Below are 19,731 nucleotides of genomic sequence, written 5' to 3'. Positions count from 1 at the left end.
AAGTACTCGAAAGTACCTGATATCAACGGCGTTAACTTCTTGTACACATATAAACCAGGTTAATACCATTGACATCCACCAGAGTAATTTATAGTTCAAAACTATATGTTTTAGTAAGACTATTTTATATTAAAATGAAGCAAATTCGTCAATATAGACATAGCTGCAAACATATACCATACCATTACACACTCTTAAGCACAGATACCACTCGCTAAAACAAAACAATAGTACAAGAGGTTAGGTTAAACAAAAGTAAATAAATGTCTTATACATGTTGAATAACAGTGTTAGAACTAGAACGATATTTGGGTAGTAAGTAGATATTGTAAACATTGCTTTAATACACATAAGCTTGTAAAAGGTAGCACTCAACATACGCTTCTTTGCTGAAATGTGATCGATCGAAAAACAGCAGTGTCATGATGCATAATTGTTCAGCACTGTTAGATATACGAAATAGAATTGATTTATATTACAGAAACGTTATGTAAACACTTTACCGTGCAAATTCAGACTAAATGAGATTGTTTACTCACAAAATAATTGCTGTTGACATCTCTCATTTGAATATCATGACATTTCTGACAAAAATGGTCAATTCATGTAGATTTCTGGTTGTTTAAATCAATTAATCAGATTAATCAAAATTATTAATCAGCTTTTTTAATAGTACATAATCATACAGTAAAATTCTTAAATATGAATCTCCTTGGAAATAAAACCACAATAGAATGAACTTCCAAATACCTTCTTAAGGCTTTTTTCGCATCTTGGCAAAATGTTAAAGTTCAATCGGTCTATGTGACTTCCTTTTTTGGTTCGTTTTTTGTATGATAATGGCCATTCGTATGTAAAATAACTTCCTTGTTTAAAAGTATAAATGGAATTGTTGAACAGATGATTTGTCATAAAACTCGAGCTACATTGATGAGTAATGCAGTTAAGAAATTAGCAGTACATTTTTATTCAGTTCAAAGAATAATACAAATCCAGGCAGTTATGTGGTGAAATATCAATTTGAGGGTGTATTTATTCTATTAAATGTCATTTATAACTTCAGCATGGATAATACCTTTACTTTAGTTGTTCTTTGTCTAATAATTGTTCAACCTCATGGTATGTATTTATTTTCTTATCCATATTTTTGCTCAGGTTTTATTAAAATAACATGCGATCTTTATTTCTAATATAGTTGTTTTAAATGAGACATCGAAATACCTTTTGATCAATACCATTGCCTATATGTAATTCAAAATTTTAAAGCTAAATTCAGTTTGTTTCGCCTTGTACATCTTAAATATAGTTTTTGCATTGTACCAATGATACCCTTCATACTCTTTTCAATACAATTTAAATACTTTTTGTTAAGTACCACATGAATACAATCCAAATGATTGGCCTATCGTTTATAACTATTTTTGTTATCTTTTCTAGCAACATGCGCAAAAATTCCAGATGAGTGTCACGGTTGTGGTTGCTGCGCTTACGGACACTATAGAAAATGTGAAAACACTGGTTACTGTAATAATGGGTGTGAAGATGGATACTGGGGTGAGAGGTGTTACTACAAATGCATGTACTCTAATTGTTTACGATGTGCACGCAATAATGGCTACCATTGCGAGTGTAGGACAGGCTACTACGGATTCGATTGTGAACCTTGGTGTGGAACTAATTGTGAAACATGTGACAAAACCAAAGGATGCCTTTCTTGCAAAGGAAGTTATTGGGGTAAAACATGCAATGACAAATGTAGAGGAAATTGCGATGTTTGTTGGAAGTCGGATGGTCATTGTAGTTCTTGTGTGAAAGGATACTGGGGACGATTTTGCTTTGATGAATGTGGTAGTCAGTGCAAAACGTGTAACATTTTGAGTGGTTGTACAAAATGTAATAAGGGCTATTATGGCTCTAAATGTGAAAATTACTGCGGAGACAATTGTCTCAGTTGTGATACAAAGCTTGGTTGTACTACATGCGACAGAGGTTATAATGGACCCGCTTGCATGTGTGATGCAAATTGTGTTCAATGTGATAACCTAAAAGGATGTACAAGTTGCAAACCTCGATACTATTCAAATAAAGGTGTATGTCAGGAATGTGTTTTAGGGTGCACATGTACTAATTCCCAAAACTGCATTGGTTGCATTAAAGGATATTTTCTAGAGTCAAACCTTTGTTCACCATGTCCCTATAACTGTATATCGTGCACTACGTCTACACAGTGCACTTCCTGTACGGACGGTCGATTTGGAAATATATGTCAGTATCAATGTAAAGACACTTGCATACACGGTATTTGTAATTCAACGATAGCTTTATGCCAATGCGATGCATATTATACTGGACATAATTGTGACCAGTGTATCGCAGGATATTATGGTAACGACTGCTCACATAGGTGTTCATTAGGCTGCTTAAGAACATGCAATCATGCCGACGGATATTGCAAATGCAAAGAAGGTTGGGCAGGGGATAGATGTGACACGTGTGACGATATATACTTTGGAAACATGTGCAGCGAGCCATGTAGAAGTAGCTGTCTATCTTGTACGGGGGATTTGAATTGTCAACGTTGTAAACCGGGACGTTATGGTGATTATTGTCAACACAAATGCGGTAAAGGCTGCATAAATGGCAGTTGTGATACTAAATTAGGTAGTTGCCAATGCAAAAACAATAAATTTATTAAATCAAAAGCATCAGGGTATTGCCATGAGTGTGTGCCCGGACAATATGGTCCAATGTGTGAGCAAAGCTGTCCTAAGATGTGTAATACATGCGAAAACGAGACAAATTGCGTTTCATGCAATGACGGGTACTTTGGGGAATCTTGTAAAAAACCTTGCCCCGATGGGTGCAAGAGCAATACTTGCATAAAGAAAGACGGATCCTGTTTAACATGTAAACATGGATATTACGGAAAGTCATGTGGAAGCACCTGCCCGGAATTATGTCAAGTATGTGACCACTACGATTCATGTTCCGAATGCAAAGCTGGGTATTCAAATACACGGAAGCAGTGTACATGTAGAACTGATATTTGCGTCAATTCGGTAGGTTGCGACTCATGCACAAATATTTCATATTATGCAAATGATAATGAGTGTTGCTTGGGCAGCATCGATAACTGTGTTTCCTTTACAAAGACGTTTGATAACATTCATTGTAAAATTTGCAGAAAGGGGTATTTTCCACACTACAATGGACAATGTAAGACCTGCAATTCTCAATGCGTCGACAGTGAATGCGATCCGTCTTCGGGAAGATGTCTTCATGGATGCACCCAAGGGTACTGGAATCAAACCTGTGACGATGAGTGTGATCCAGAATGTTTATCTTGCGATCACGCAGATGGATTGTGTTCACAATGCAAAAATAACACAAAATACGGACCGTTCTGTACAATGGAATGTAACAATACCTGTGAAAACTCCATGTGTGACATTAATGGAAATTGTACAAATGGATGCATTACGAATACGTTTGGAAAGCATTGTGAAAACACCTGTGATGAGCATTGTACACCAAATGAAAACAAAACGATTTGTTCCGAAAAGACGGGAATGTGTTTTTACGGCTGCCAAACCGAATACAAGGGGAGATTTTGTCCTCAAAGTAAAGAATTTTTATTTTATTATTTTCTAGTATACTTTGTCTTTATGATACCTGGGGCGTATTCATAAAACTTCTTAAGTTTTTCTTAAGAAAAATGAAATCTGTCTCAACTTAAGATAGGAATTTCATTTATCTTAAGTTCTATTCATAAACGTTCTTAAGTAGTAGTTGGTAAATCTCAACTTAAGATATGAAGGATTCCTAGGAATTTCCTCAGAATTTCTTAAGTCCCGTTGCTATGTGTTGAATACTCTTTAAAGAAAAAAGCTACCGTCTATTTTTTACGGTTTTGGAAGCAAATTTGTATCCTTTTGTTCAATTTTGGATAAAGTACTATTTTAAAGTCGTGTAATAATTGGCAATAGTTTAATTTAAAAAATCAACAAAATCATCAGTTTCGGCACAATTTCTCTGTGATATTATCGTACATAACCATGAATGTCACCTTAAAGTGCTAAAATGCATTTATAATATTCATTGTGAATGAACAATTGTTCCCGCGCTATAACCACAGCTGAGTGACAAGGTGTATGGTAGAGAAGCCAGGCTTCGTGACATCATTTTCATTTTAGTTTGGGATTTTTTTCCTTGAAATTGGGAAAAAACGTATACTTATTTGGCATTGGGAATTGGTCAGATATTCTGACCCCTGAATTGCAATTGCGGATTTAGGCGCGCGCCCCCTCAAAAATCGTCGAAGTAACAAAATAAGCTCATAATACACCATTCCGATTACAAATTGATAAATTTTTCTTGAGAGAGTAACCCCAAATCCACATGCAAACAGTTTATGCTATGCACATTCGGTTCTAAAGGAGGGGCGCATGTCAAAGGTTGCGCCCCTAAGAAACGCCACCTCTAACTTCAATTCCGGAGCCGCCCCTGTGATGGGCCTATTCAGTCAAACATGTGACTCCCTCCCTGGATTCGATAATGTGTTTACATACTGATTATAGAAAAAATAAGACAAAATCAGTTTAAAAGAGTATAGAGAAAAATTCTTTGTTTCAATGTAAGATCATAATATATTTCACCGTATGAGCACCAAAACCTTATTTTCACGAGTGGCGTACCAAGAGTGATTAATATACTATTAATATTAATTAGGTGAAATATGTTGCAATCTTACACTGAAACAAGCAAGTTCCTTTTTATGATATGCCTAAAATGATTTAAAATGACAGTTCCTTGCAGTATTTCGGAAGGGGTAGTCAAAAACGCAACATTATTTTGGACACTACGTCGTTGAAATGGTGTCCCAGACTTGTCGTGTTCACACGCATGTTTTAATAGTTTGAAGTTGGGGGGGGGGGGCGGTCAACATTTAAATACAGTGAAAAATATCAAAATGTTAATTCACAGTTTGAAACAGTGAAATACCAGTTTTAGTTTACTTATAAATTTGTATAAATCACAGGAAAGCCAGGGCTAAATAGAGGATAATTGTTTTTTTAGTGTAAGAACATTATATATTTTTTTGTGAAAACACCTTGAATACTTACAGTAAATAAAAGTAAATATTTCACCCGTGGCTACACCACTTGTGGACTTGGTGTTTGGTGCTCACTCGGTAAAATATAATATGATCTAACACTGATATAAATAAAATATCTTTTTAAAATATGATTTAAAAGGATATTAAATAACAGTTTATTGAGGGTTTTTTTCAGAAATAGAAAAAATATCAATTTATCTGATAAATCTCTATAAGCAACTGTAACATGTAAATAGCATATATATAAAAATAGAGGATAATTGAAGTTCTGAGATTATACCAAATATGAGAGCACTCTGAAGCTATTGTTTATAGTCATTGAACTGAAAAAGGCTTACATAACTATCAAATCATAGAAGTCAGAGTTATGAACGCGAGGTTTCAGTTTGGTGGCCCTTATAACAACGCCAAGGCTATCCCAGTACCTTCAATAACCTACCAGCTGCCACAGCTTGAGTGCAAAAAAGTGGCTACAGCTCTTTTAGGAGCTATATTAGAAAAGAGCCAATGACACTTCCGAGTGAGAGACAAATAGAAGGGCTCAAAAATCCGGGAATGCAGTCCCAAATAAATGTGTTTCATGGGAGAATCATTTGTATTAATCCAAACATTTACAAAATAACCGAAATACATGTGAACTTCACTGAAGAGTAAGCACTTTTAAATGGCAATGCATTCCCCGATTTCTCATATAGGCCTTATAATTGTGGTATTAGGTAGAATTACGAGTCATACTTACTTTATCACGATGTCCGCTCTTTGTCTCTAGTTTATAAGTGTCATTTGCTATTTTATCTATATGTAGCTCCAAAAAGAGCTGGAGCCATTGTTTCGAATACGCGCACAGGTCTTAGGTTGATATTTGATTATTGTTTATGGTTGTCCAATTTTATTTTGACATTTAAAAAATGTCAATTTTATACATTCATGTTATACAACTGTTATCAATACCTACACATGTACTTGTACATGGCATACATGCTATCAGCTCAAACTGCATACATGGACTGGATGTCCTAAAACAAAAAAATAAGCAGAAAGATAATTCGTCATTTTGAAAAGTTGGGGGTGGTAAAGAAACAGTTGCCAGGTTGACCCAGTTGACAAGAGCACCCTGCAAGTATGGGTGATCCAACGATCGAGGGTCCAAGGGTTTGATCCCTATGATTATGCACCAGTCAGTTGTAACCACGGCCCCACAGGTCCGGGAATTAGCGGTGATTTTGACTTTCAGTCCAGCCACCCCCCGTAAAATTCTAACCCTGCGGGGACAAACTGCTAGTCAAATCCATGCCAAAAACCCCCGCACCCCAGGGGCATCCTAGGTTAGGACCATTCCCCGCTATTTTTGGTGCGAAAACAAAAACCACCGCAGTCACTCGGCACTGCGTGGAAAGTAAAAACATGGCTCATTTCCCCCGCTATACCCGGTATACCCCCGGACCTGGGGCGGGGGAGGGGGTAAGGTGACAATTGACTTGGGCATTACTTTACCTTTTACTGGTGTCAGAAATAATTGAAGTGACTTAGTCAGACAGTCAACGATTGTGCTACTTGTTTACTGATAATTAATGGGGTAATTGTACAGGCAGAACATTTTTCTTTCAGTATTATTAAGACTGACAATGTGGCAATGTTTCAGAAAAATGTGGTTCCCCACCCACTGAAAGTTTCTTTAATTTCGAAAACTCAATCAGTTAATGCATAAATCCTTTGATAAACCGCTTACTGAATATAAATGTTGCTTTATTCAAATATATATTCATACAACTTACTGTAAACGCTGAACTTTTATCCGGTTGATGTTGTTTACGGAATGAAAAATCGCAAATACGTTGGTCAAGGTCAAATATGGTTATTTTTATCAACAGAAATGTACATAAAATACGCAACGTTTTCTAAAGAGCGCAACATTCATATGAATTTATCAAGAGCAAAAACGTTCAATATTTTAAATGTTCACAATGAGATATAGAATAACATTGACGATGATTTCATTTCAAGATGGACGACTCCTACTATTAAACGACTTAAGAACTTTTCTTAACTAGTTAAGACACCTCCGACGTTGTCTTAACTTTTTGCCCGATTTATGAAAAACTTAGGAAATTCTTAAGATAAGAAGTTTTATGAATAGCACTTAAGAAAAGAAATGGTAAACTTAGGAAAAAATGCCACACTTAAGTCAACATCTTATCTTAAGAAGTTTTATGAATACCGCCCCTTGCTTGAGGGTGTATTTTGCGCAATACTTAAAGTGATATCTCGTTAATACAAAATAATGTATTTGTGCAAGACAACTAGAGTATTTTTGCCAAAAAGTATGTACCTGTTTTGCTCGTTATTCTATGAACGTTTGATCTTTCATTTCACTCTATGAATGTCCGCAGTTATTGAAACAGAAGCGGGAAAACAAAACTGGCCAATAGCAGCACTTGGTGTTGGTTTTGCCGGAGGAGTTGTAGTTCTTGCTGCCATTGTGGTTGTTGGACTGTTTTTTCTTCGACGAAGGTAATAAACTAAATATATATGTGCGTCTTAAGGGAAATTAATTTTACGCATCAGTTAATCATTCTTTACAACTTATTCTATCAATTGTAAACATTAACTAAAACAAAATGACGATGCTATTTCAGAACATTCAATTTGAAAATTAAAAGCAAAGCACATGAAAAAGAACCTGAGAACTTGTTGGAGATGTACCCCAAGGTGAACAATGGAAGTACGTATGAACTATTAGTTAGTAATGATTTTTAGTGTGAGCTAATAATTAATGGTGTTTGAATGTAGAGTAGTAATTATTATTTTATACTGTACGTTTATGTTCCAATAATGTTCTAATAAGAGATTTGTATGCCTTGACAATGATAATTCACCTGTATAAATATAAAATACATTGTTTAGTTGGTGGTCATCAAGTCCGACACACTGTTTCTCTCTGGGCGCTCCGGTTTTCCCCACAATACAAACTACACACCCGCACAACAAAGTCCAAGAGAGTAACTTAGTATATATATTATCTTCCTTCTCTGTTTTTAACAAATATTAAATCGACCACGGACCAATCTGTAATTAAAGATTATTGTCACTTCAGTGTTGATCCAATATAAAGAAATACATGCTAATAACACATTTAAGAGTAAAATTATTGAAACATTCATTTCCTCAGGAACCACCCGAGCAGAAAACCCTAAGGGAGATACCGACAATTTTCACTCTGTCACCGTCATAGGAATGCCCAATTACCAGAGTCCACCAACAAACAGGTCCGGTAATGAAAGGACGCCTAACTTGACAGAAGACAATCTTGAAATTGGTAAGGTTGTTATTTATATTATTATTAGGTTAAATTATGTGTGTACTATTCTCGTTTTATATGGTCCAGTTCATTGTATGTAAAATTCACTTATTACGGAAAAGATATTACACAAAGAGTGAGGCAAATCGTTAGGAGAGTTAAAACTATGATATTCAAAACAAAGTTAAATATTTGTTCAATATAACATGCATTGACTCTGAAGACAATTATTTTGGAAAACGTTAGAAACAACATTCACCAAGGTTTTTTGCGTACTTGCTTTATCACAGTATCACGCGATGTTACCTATGTGCTCGATAAAGGTTAAATACTCATCAATGTTGAATCATTCATTGTGGTCGAGTTGTTAAGGAGTCGCTTTTCTTAATATTTCTTGACTCTACAGCGTAGGTTAGCTCCACACTAAAACCAGAATATGTCATTATACTTTACTTTATATTTTTCTGCACTTTCAGTATTAAGAGGTATAATAATTATAAAATCAGCGTTTTTCAGATGCATTTTCTGAAAGAAATGGTCATAAATGAGCAATCCTCTTTGAATTTGCCAGGCGAATATTCATGTAGTGTTAAAACAAGATAACTAACGATATTGCAGGCAGACAATTTTCATGAAGCTCATGTTAGATCAATAGAACGATTTTGCAGGAGAATTAGTGTTTTTCCAAAAGGTCATGCTAACTCAATCTAACAATATTGTGTTTGAAAAATCTCATTCTAACGATTTTGCAGACGAACTTAAGTTTTAAGAAGTTCATGTTTCCACAATCCAACGATAAATAAAACACATTTGTGCATTTTTCACTCAATCTAACAATTTTGCAATCGTATGTGTGCTTTACGGCAGGTCATGTTATCTGAATATGACGATATACTAGGCAATGTTAACGCAATCCAAAGATAATGCAAACGTATATGTTCTCATAAATTTTACAATATTTCTAACAAATGTGTGCTTTTGGAAAAGTCATGTTATCTGAATGTGACGATATTTCAGACGAAGATGATGCTTCTGCAAGGGAAGCCGCAGTAATATTTGAAGAAAATGGAGGTTTTTATTATGACAACGCTGTAGAAATTAGCAAAATCAAATTGCAAGTAACCGATCTACCGAAATATGTTCATAGTCTATATTTGAATGACCTAGAAGAAGAATTTCAGGTACTGTGTGTCTGATTTAATTCTGACTTTCTTAAAGATGAAAGTTACGTGCAGATATGTCGAATTGAGATACTTAATATTACTATATAAAATGTTCAAAAATAATAAATGTAATGGCCTTTAACCCGATTTTTTTTATATTTTATTTTGAACTTGCAGAAAATTCCATACGGTCTTGTAAAAGCCTATGGCGTTTCACAAACGAAACTCAACATGCACAAAAATAGGTACAGAGGAATCTACCCGTGTAAGAACACTTCCCTCAATACAGTTTTGTACAATTTTGTTTCATTATTATTGTTTATCAAGCAAGCGTCACTGGTGATATCAATATTGGGTTCTAATTTGATAAGCGTGACATCATTCAGCTAATTGTTTAAGACGTAACTGGCCGACTTCACATTTTAACCAACGCATGCTGCCGAAAACAGAAGCGCAAATATTCCAAGATGTGCAAAATAATCCTTAATGCTGTGGGTTCATATACTATGTATACCAGATTTATGCGTGGCAGGAATGTTTAAACCTCTTTGATTTCAGATGATGATACGCGAGTTTTAGTTCGAGGTGGAGAAACAGACTACATTAATGCAAGCTTTATAGACGTATGTTGTTTCTAACAGAGGCAGTGGTAGTGTAAATAGTTTCATCCCATTATATAAGTATGTTTGTTGCAATATAGGAGTCCGTTTCATTTAAGTTTTTATTAAGTTAGTTTAAAAAAAGCTTATAGAAATTATACCGTTATTTTGCCATATTTATTTGAATTAAATCACAAGTGAACTCCTGGTTCGCTGATAATTCCAAGGTGGTTCCCTAACATTCAAGATTAAAAATTGTTAATGTAAACATATGAAACATGTTATTGTTTTGTTGATACGCTGTGTGTGTCTCTCGTTAATTGTCTGATAGGCCTTAACCGTATGTCTCTCCAAACTGACTCATCAAAACATAATTGAATGCCGGGCTTGACACTCCATCCATTGTGCTTTATGAATAAAGGCTATTATTGTTTAAACAGAAACAATGAGGACATAAATATTTCCGTCTTTGTAGCAAGTGTAATGTAACAGTTTGTACAGAAGGAGGAAATTATGTTTTACTTAAACATTACAAACCATCTTTTAAGTGTACATGCTGAAGGATGGCTGATTTTACTTAGCCGTCTATTGTTTAAGCCACTGATTTGGTACACATTTTATTGCATACTTGGTATGGAGTGAATATAAACTTTCTCACTTAATAACTGTCATTATAAAAACATGATTTTTATTTTTTCAGGGATTCAAAAGGCGAAATGCATATATTGCTACATTGGGTAATGTCTAATACTTCTTTCACCTTGATTTGTTGTCTGACAATACAATATTAAAACTACCTTAGTTAACGACAAACTGTGCGGACTAGTAACCAAGGTCCTATTAAAACCTTATTGATTACGTGTATATATATTTGCTATGTATATAAACACGTATTGTCATAATAACTTATGCCATACTTAGGTCCAATGGCTAAGCAGCTTGGCGATTTCGGCCAATTCTGGCGAATGGTCTGGCAACAGAAAGTGGAGAAGATTGTCATGGTGACTAACTTGGTAGAGGGAAAGGTAAGGTAATTTTTAACGACGTATGTAATCTGACATGATGTTTAGGGCATTTCAATCTAAATGACCTTCTTATTACATTATGGTTGCGTAATTAAATGACAACAAATGGTTTTGAAATACATATTGACAAATTGATGAATATTTCTTTGCAGAAAACCAAATGCGAGCAATATTGGCCGGATCATTATCAAAGAAATATGTACGGCGATATAAAGGTTGTATGCAAGGATGAACAACTGTACAAAGATTTCATTTGGAGACACTTTACTCTTTTTAAGGTACAATAAAATTTCTAATCGGTCTATTGACAGTTCGATTTAATGATTAAATGTTTGAGTGCTGCGGTTTGACAGTAAAAAGAAGCATTTGGACGACTAATAGGTAGATCATAAAATACAAGAGTTATGAACCTGATATACAGTTGGACACCTCTATTCCGAACATCGTTTATTCGAAATTATCGCTATCTAAAAAATAGTTTTCGGTTTCGATGTTATTCCATCTTTGTTTAACTATATTCTTAATCTATAATCCGAAATCGCTATTCCAAATAAATTTGCTATTTGGAAGTAAAGATTGCGGTCCCATTTTGGTATTTCACACCTATTTATCAAGCCTCATTTCGAACTCGATCATCTTATAGTTTTTCACACCAACCTGCGCTATCGAACAATCCGGAAAAATGCTTTTAAACTGTGCTATGTTCGGAATGCATTCATTTGCTGTCGTTTCGTTTTTAATTTGTATTTATGTTTTAATGAAGAAGTATAATAACGAATTATTCGTAATTCATTAAACAATAATTCAACAAACATACGAAAGATTCCTCAACCCGAATGTACCATATTTTGTAAAGTGTAACCCACATTACAATATTTCAACAAACATACGAAAGATCCCTCAACTCGAATGTACCATATTTTGTAAAGTGTAACCCACATTACACTATTTACGACTTAATATTTCAAGTCAATAATTCAACAAACACACGAAAGATCCCTCAACCCGAATGTACTATATTTTGTAAAGTGTAACCAACATTACACTATTTACGACTTAATATTTCAAGTCAATAATTCGCGAACGCTGTCATTTTCTGAAACTTCTCAATCCGAAATTGTTTTGTTTGGTCCCTCCGATTTCGGATTGAAGGTGTTCAACTGTATATATATATATATATATATATATATATATATATATTTTGTACTCCTTCGTCCGTTAGTAATATTTCTTAACGTTTTTACAAAAGCAAATGGGTCATAATATATGTGATTGTTGAGAAGTAAATGTGAAAACGTTAAGAAATAACAATTACAGACAATGGAGTACGAAAAAAGTAAACACTTTCTTATTATTTGATTACATTTTCTTTTCTGATTTAAAAGATGTATGTTTAAAATATATTTTTTGTTGAAATAAAATATTCGATTAAAGTAAAATGTCCTTAAAATAACGTCGCGTGCAATGATCCAACCAAGCATTTAACTATGTAGACAACAATCATAATAGGTAACGTTTATGCCTGTTGATGCTTCTTAGCGCTCAAAGGAACTATCCGCGAATGTCTGATTTATAACCATGGAATTAATATTGCTGTATATGTCGTTGTTTAAAATTAAACCGAGTGGTTTATTTTTAAGCCTAATGATTCAAAAGTTTCAATTTGAGTCGTTATATGTATGATGACAGTGCCAAAATAATTAACAGATGTATACACGTTTATTATATTATTAATAAGTAAAAGTTATCAAAACAAGTATGCATGGTAGATATATATATAATCATAACATTTAAAACATAATAATATACAATTTTTAACGTATTTTTCTCCTCTTAAAATGATTCCAGAATTCGGAAAAAAGAAGTCTTCATCATCTACAGTTTACGAGCTGGCCAGACAAGGACATCCCTGATGATGTTACAGCATTTATAGAGTTTAGACACAGGGTGAATGCCTTGGCGAGTACCTTCGATGGACCAATAGTTGTGCATTGCAGGTTTGATATCAAACTTTGGTTCAGAAATACTGATAATTACATTCTATTTCTTGGTCTGTAGCGAATACAGAACACAAATGAACAGTCTAAAACAATATGAATTGAAAACAGAAAGACCATTAAAGTAAAGATATAATAAATAAACAATATCGTCGCACCGGCATCGGTAATAAATCCAAATCCGTCTTAGTCAGCAGTCGATCGGAGTCCGTCTTAGTCAGCAATCGATCGGAGTCTGTCTTACTCAGCAGTTGATCTGTCGAGTCTGTGTAAGTCAACAGTCGATCCGATTCGGTCTTAGTCAGCAATCGATTCGAGTCCTTCTTAGTCAGCAATCGATCCGTGTCCGTCCTAGTCAGCAATCGATTCGAGTCTGTGTTAGTCAGCAGTCGATCCGAGTCCGTCTTAGTCAGCAAGCGATTCGAGTCCGTCTTAGTCAGCAGTTGATTTAAGTCCGTCTTAGTCAGCAGTCGATCCGAGTCTGTGTAAGTCAGAAATCTATTCGAGTTCGTCTTAGTCAACAGGTGATCCGAGTTCGTCTTAGTCAGCGGTCGATTTGAGTCCGACTTAGTCAGCAGGTGATCCGAGTCCGTCTTAGTCAGCAGTCGATCCGAGTCTGTGTAAGTCAGCAATCTATTCGAGTCCGTCTTAGTCAACAGGTGATCCGAGTCCGTCTTAGTCAGCAGGTGATCCGAGTCCGTCTTAGTCAGCAGTCGATCCGAGTCCGTCTTAGTCAGCAGGTGATCCGAGTCCGTCTTAGTCAGCAGTCGACCCGAGTCCGTCTTAGTCAGCAGTCGATCCGAGTCCGTCTTAGTCAGCAGTCGATCCGAGTCTGTGTAAGTCAGCAATCTATTCGAGTCCGTCTTAGTCAGCAGGTAATCCGAGTCCGTCTTAGTCAGCAAACGATTCGAGTCCGTCTTAGTCAGCAGGTGATCCGAGTCCGTCTTAGTCAGCAATCTATTCGAGTCCGTCTTAGTCAAGAGGTGATCCGAGTCCGTCTTAGTCAGCAATCGATTCGAGTCCGTCTTAGTCAGCAGGTGATCCGAGTCCGTCTTAGTCAGCAGTCGATTCGAGTCCGTCTTAGTCAGCAGTCGATTCGAGTCCGTCTTAGTCAGCAGTCGATTCGAGTCCGTCTTAGTCAGCAGGTGATCCGAGTCCGTCTTAGTCAGCAGGTGATTCGAGTCCGTCTTAGTCAGCAGTCGATCCGAGTCTGTGTAAGTCAGCAATCTATTCGAGTCCGTCTTAGTCAAAAGTCGATCCGAATTCGTCTTAGTCAGCGTCGATCCAAATCCGTCTTAGTCAGCAATCGATCCTAGTCCGTCGTATTCATCAGTCGAGACCCGAATCCACTGCACTGGAAATATATGTTTATAAAGGGTGTTATGAAAAATATAAAAAACAATTCTAAAAGTGTAGCATAATTAGTCAACATTGCCTTTTTGATGTGTAAATATAAACCAATACACTGGTCAAAACAGAAAAAAAAGTGAAAGCGATCTATTTCAAACCCAACATAAACCCAATGTATGAAAAAGAAGTCTCAACTTGAATGGGACAGTTCCGTGAGTTTCACTTAATTCCGTTTTCAAAATGGCCTGTTAACTTTTGATAAAAACAATGTTGCTGTCATAGACAATTGAGTTTGTGTACTTTCAGTTCTGGTGTAGGGAGAACAGGAACCTTCATAGCACTAGACATTCTTACAAAAGAGGGTGAGGCAGAAGGAGCTATAGATATCCCGGGATGCGTTATTAACATGAGACAAAACAGACCCAACATGATTCAGACTTTGGTGGGATCATTATTATTTGTGAATTACACGTAGTTGTTTAGCACAACTTGTAGGAAGTACAGTTCTTTATTCATTCGTTGTCCTTCAAAGTGCCACACGACACATATATATCATTTCTATTTTAGAGTCAATACAAGTATATTCACCAAGCTTTGGTCCATACATTGACTCCTGATTGTGTGTTTATAAGAAGAGAGCACTTCATTCAATATATGGACAAATCAAGTAAACAGGAGATACAGGAGCAGTTTGAGGTAGGATTGTTTTTCAAATTAATTTTTCATAATGTAACAAATCGATATTTGAAATATGCACCGAGTGTGTAAAACAAAACTTTTAAACGCACTGTTGCATTTCAATTATACTTTAGAGATTGCAATCGGATCATGAGAAAAAGTCGGATAAGGAATTGTTAGCTACGAAAAAGAATCGGCTCCTGGCAAAAAAGTACAGGAAACACACGGATATGCCAGGTACAAACATTATATCGCCTACAACAGTGTAACATATTGTCTACATTGGAAGCATAATGTAAACAACAATATAAATTATTAAGCAGAATAAAACTCATATATAAAAAGTAAAACTTGTTTTTCGTTTTTATAAATGTAGATAAATGTTTTGAATCTGTAATAATACAATACTTACATGCTCTCCATTGTTTGCCATTTACCTTGCTTAGTCCGTTGCATATTTCATTATGTAAACATGACCTATATGTTTTGTAATGTGTATTGTAAGGTGACTCCAACAGACCGCATCTAAATTTGTTGATGAAAACAGACGAATCCGATTACATCAATTCGATATACATCGACGTAAGTGTATTGTTTGCATTACATTATAATTTGCTTTAAATGTATGACAGGTGTCCCGTCCATTCAAATGCTAATACAATATATATACTTATGGCAAGAAATAAAGGAAACACATTGTCTAATAATACAAAAGCCTAACAAAAACAGAACGGGAAAAAAAGCATTACTTTGTTGTTGTGACGAATTTTTTTTTCAGAGTTTTAAAACAAAAAACCGCTTCTTGGTTGCAAAAACACCTCTGCCTGACACAGTTTACGATTTCATTGCACTTACTCTTCAAGAAAACTGTTCCTGTATCGTTAGTATGGAGGCAAACCTGGAAATGCATAAGGTAAACAGTTAAATGGCAAGATAGCTAAAAGATGGCGGTAGTGTTTTTGTTTTATTTTTATTATTCATTTCTTACAACACATGGCGTAGGTATTAAGGCAGAACATCTTTAGGTATTGTATTAGGCCTAGAAATCATTTAAGGCATGAATTTATGCTTTTTACAAAAACAGTTATATATAAATCATATTAACACCTGTAACACCTTCTTTTTTATCTCATTTAGGTCTGTACATGTTTGTTCCTGCTACCTCAATTATTAATTGTTTTATACAGGGAATAGGCTTATACTTTCCTGGTGACAATCAAAAAATGAAGGCGGGAATAATTTCCGTACAAACATACACAGCTCAAAGTGCAAGACACTTCGTTAAAAGAATGCTGCGTTTCAAGCAAGAAGGAACGGTACGAGTTCAGACATATTGATTGTGCACACATTAGCGAGTTATCATTCTCTATTTTCTTTGTTACGTTATATATACGTTTATTCGAATACAACCCCCCGAGTATTTTGAAAGAATGAATGTCAGAAACAAAAACAACAATAATAAAAACACCATCACAAAACTAACAACATAAGCTGCCCTTAATACATTGGCAAAATTTCAGCGAAATAATTGCCTGCAAATATAGTATGTTTTTTTGGAATAAAGCCCAAGAAAGATGTGACAATTCCACACTTTCAATATTTGGACTGGGATACAAAGAACAACGTTCCTAAGTCGACAGAATGCTTTCTTGCCTTCATCAAAGAGGTTGAAGCCGTATCCAAATCCTCTAACCTGGGTGGACCGATACTGTTGCATTGTTTGTACGTACATTAATTGTTTTAGTTCCAGTTCAGCTCCAAATTTCGTCTTAGTGTATTTTTCAAACATTGTTTTGTTCATTATCTGTCACGTTCAACCGACTATCTCTGAAATATTAAAGCTATACTGACAGTGTGAAGAACACTGTAAATTAAACATCCAAAACATATTGAAAGACAAATATTCGAAGCGATAAAATAAAGCATTTTTGTTTCTAATTTCTAAGACGATATATAACATTTTTGATAGAAACGGTGCTGGAAAGAGCTGCCTTTTTTATGTTGTCTCGATATTACTTGAACAATTGGATAGAGATGATGTGGTCAGTGTGGTCAATGCGGTGAAGAAAATCAGAGCTAGACGACCGCTTGCTATTCCAAATAAGGTAAATATAAAACCGCTTCTCCAAACAGATGATTCATATTGAATGGTAGAATAATCTGCTTTGTAATGGGTTTGTATCACAATAAGACAATGAAAACCACAGTGACAAATAAAATAAGAAGATAATTAACAATGAGTCTATTAAGAGGCAGAATGATCAAGGTTCAACATACACGAATAAGAGTCACACTTAAACTTTACTGGTTTCATATGAATGTCCATAAGTCATATAATTTACGTCTTTAGTCCTATATATGTGCGGTATATAACTTAATATATGCACTTATAGTTTTCAGATTCGAAATCTTTGGCAGTATTAATGCCAAAGTAACCATTAAATTTGATTATAAATTTAAATTCGTTGTTGCAATGTCATGACATTATGTAACTTTATGACGTTATTAGGTCAAATGTACTGAATTGTTTTCATCTGACGAAGGCTAGATAAAGTCGAATATTTTATCAGTTGTTCAGCAGTTTAATCACTGCATTTTTGTATAAAATTGATATTTAAGGAACAGTTTTACTTCTGCTACGAGTGTGTTCTCCATTCCGCGAACGAAACAGATAAAGCTGTGTATTACAGCATATGTAGGGATATCCAGAGAAAATGAACACGGCTGAACAATTCGGAACAATGGCACACATAAGGTTGATCTTGACTTGAAAATATATACGTTTGATATTCATATGATGACACAATAAGTTATATTTTTGATTACATGCGGACATGATGGCAAAATTAATATTATATCAACGTAACTTTATTGCAATTCTGCATCACCTTCATGACATAATAACAGAACACTAGTATTTCACCTGTCAATATAAACATTGTATTGTAATTCTCATTGTATTTGGTTGCATATATTAATGCTTTTATTATTTTTACCATATTGTAGGGTTTTTTCTTGTTATAATTTTGAATTATTCTCTATAAATTTCGCCCCAATTTCACAAAAAAACTTTAGTGTATCTCACTATCTTATTTCGTTTACCAAAATTCTTTACTTAAATATGATTTAATAGAACAAAAAGTAGTTTATCTTATTAACAAGTACTTTATCTGATTGCTCTTAAATAGTATGTCCTTATCAAACATCATTTCTCTTTAAAAAGAGAATATTACTCAATATAGACCAAACAAAGGTAGTGTTCTGGGCTTGATCCGGTTTTAAGGGTCTTAAGATGTTTCATGACATTGGGGCGCAGAACGTTATGAAACAGTCAAGGCTTTATATGCGAGCGTACAGTATCAACATGTGTAATTGATAAGTAACAAAGATGTTGCAATATATGCACGCTACTTATTGTACGGTAAGCTTGCCTATATATTACAAAATACATACTACATCAAATCCACGTGAGTGGAATTATTCAAATTATTATTATTATTATCATGTAGTTAATGTATATACAAATATGTTATATTGTGTTTTAATGGGCTTTGTACATACTTGGAATACACATTACATTTGTAATTTGTAAAAAAATAGACATAAGGAATAAAAAATATTATTTGTTGTTGTATTTAACAAGGTTTTTACGTATGTTAAAGTGTTTTAAGCTTTTATATGTAATATAGCATTTCAATTGAATTTCTGTTTGTGTTTTATTGTTAAATCAGGAAATGTATTGTAGGAGCAGATGTGCACGCAATAGTGGCGTTTATGAATTATGTGCAGTACTGTTGCTAAACAGCTTATATAACTATAATTATGTATTGTAGATTTGTAAGAAATTATGTACCTGAATTCCTTAATTTTCTAAATACTGTCATTAGTCTAAACCATGAACTTTAAATAATTTGTATTTTTAAATAACCTTTAAATAGACAGTCTCTCAAGTGTCAAGACAGCCATCGATTGAGCATGCTCTATATAATATTCACTAGGGGTTTATCTTAATCCTGATCTAAATATAGAATATCATTCAATTAATACATTCAATGTATTCTATTTAGTTCTTAGTTTTTTTTTCATATTTTCATTAATTGACGAATATGACGGGAATCAATCAATTGAAAAATTCCGGTTGGGTTCGTATTGTATTCATTGCCATATTGATTGTTGTTGAATTTAAATGGAAAACAATCTATTGACTTTTCCGGAATCAAAATTTCCACTTGCTGTAAAGATCAATGTTGACAGAATGTTGCCATATGTTTCAATAGGGTTCATTGCTTATTATGTTGAATTTTCCTTTAGGTAATTTTGTTTTTACTATGATATCTTTTAGAAAAAAAACAACTAATATCCATGTCAATATCCATTGCATTGACACAATTGCATATTTATTGATATGCTTGACCAACAGTCATTATGACCTTATCAGAGCATATTATTTTTGTATTTCAGTTCTCTCAATAAACGTTCACTTCCAGTGTTTTTGTTCTTGTGAC

At 34.5% G+C, this 19,731-nt stretch overlaps 1 protein-coding gene across 1 annotated transcript; it reads left to right on the top strand.

Moving 5' to 3' along the window:
• Positions 1-8,062: 8,062 nt before the first annotated feature.
• Positions 8,063-19,454, top strand: LOC128206460 (receptor-type tyrosine-protein phosphatase kappa-like). Its single transcript, XM_052908890.1, has 18 exons — positions 8,063-8,115; positions 8,286-8,432; positions 9,432-9,595; positions 9,755-9,842; positions 10,136-10,200; positions 10,877-10,913; positions 11,098-11,201; positions 11,354-11,479; positions 13,050-13,198; positions 14,855-14,990; positions 15,116-15,244; positions 15,361-15,463; positions 15,732-15,808; positions 16,005-16,139; positions 16,414-16,542; positions 16,791-16,948; positions 17,196-17,331; positions 17,846-19,454. Exons 2-18 carry the CDS (start codon positions 8,351-8,353, stop codon positions 17,942-17,944), a joined length of 1,917 nt encoding a protein of 638 aa, XP_052764850.1. The 5' UTR covers positions 8,063-8,115; positions 8,286-8,350; the 3' UTR covers positions 17,945-19,454.
• The last annotated feature ends 277 nt before the right edge of the window (positions 19,455-19,731 follow it).

Source organism: Mya arenaria, chromosome 10, assembly GCF_026914265.1.
Source record: "Mya arenaria isolate MELC-2E11 chromosome 10, ASM2691426v1".
In the NCBI taxonomy this organism is placed as follows: Eukaryota; Metazoa; Mollusca; class Bivalvia; order Myida; family Myidae; genus Mya; species Mya arenaria.
This window is presented reverse-complemented; position numbering and strand designations above follow the sequence as displayed.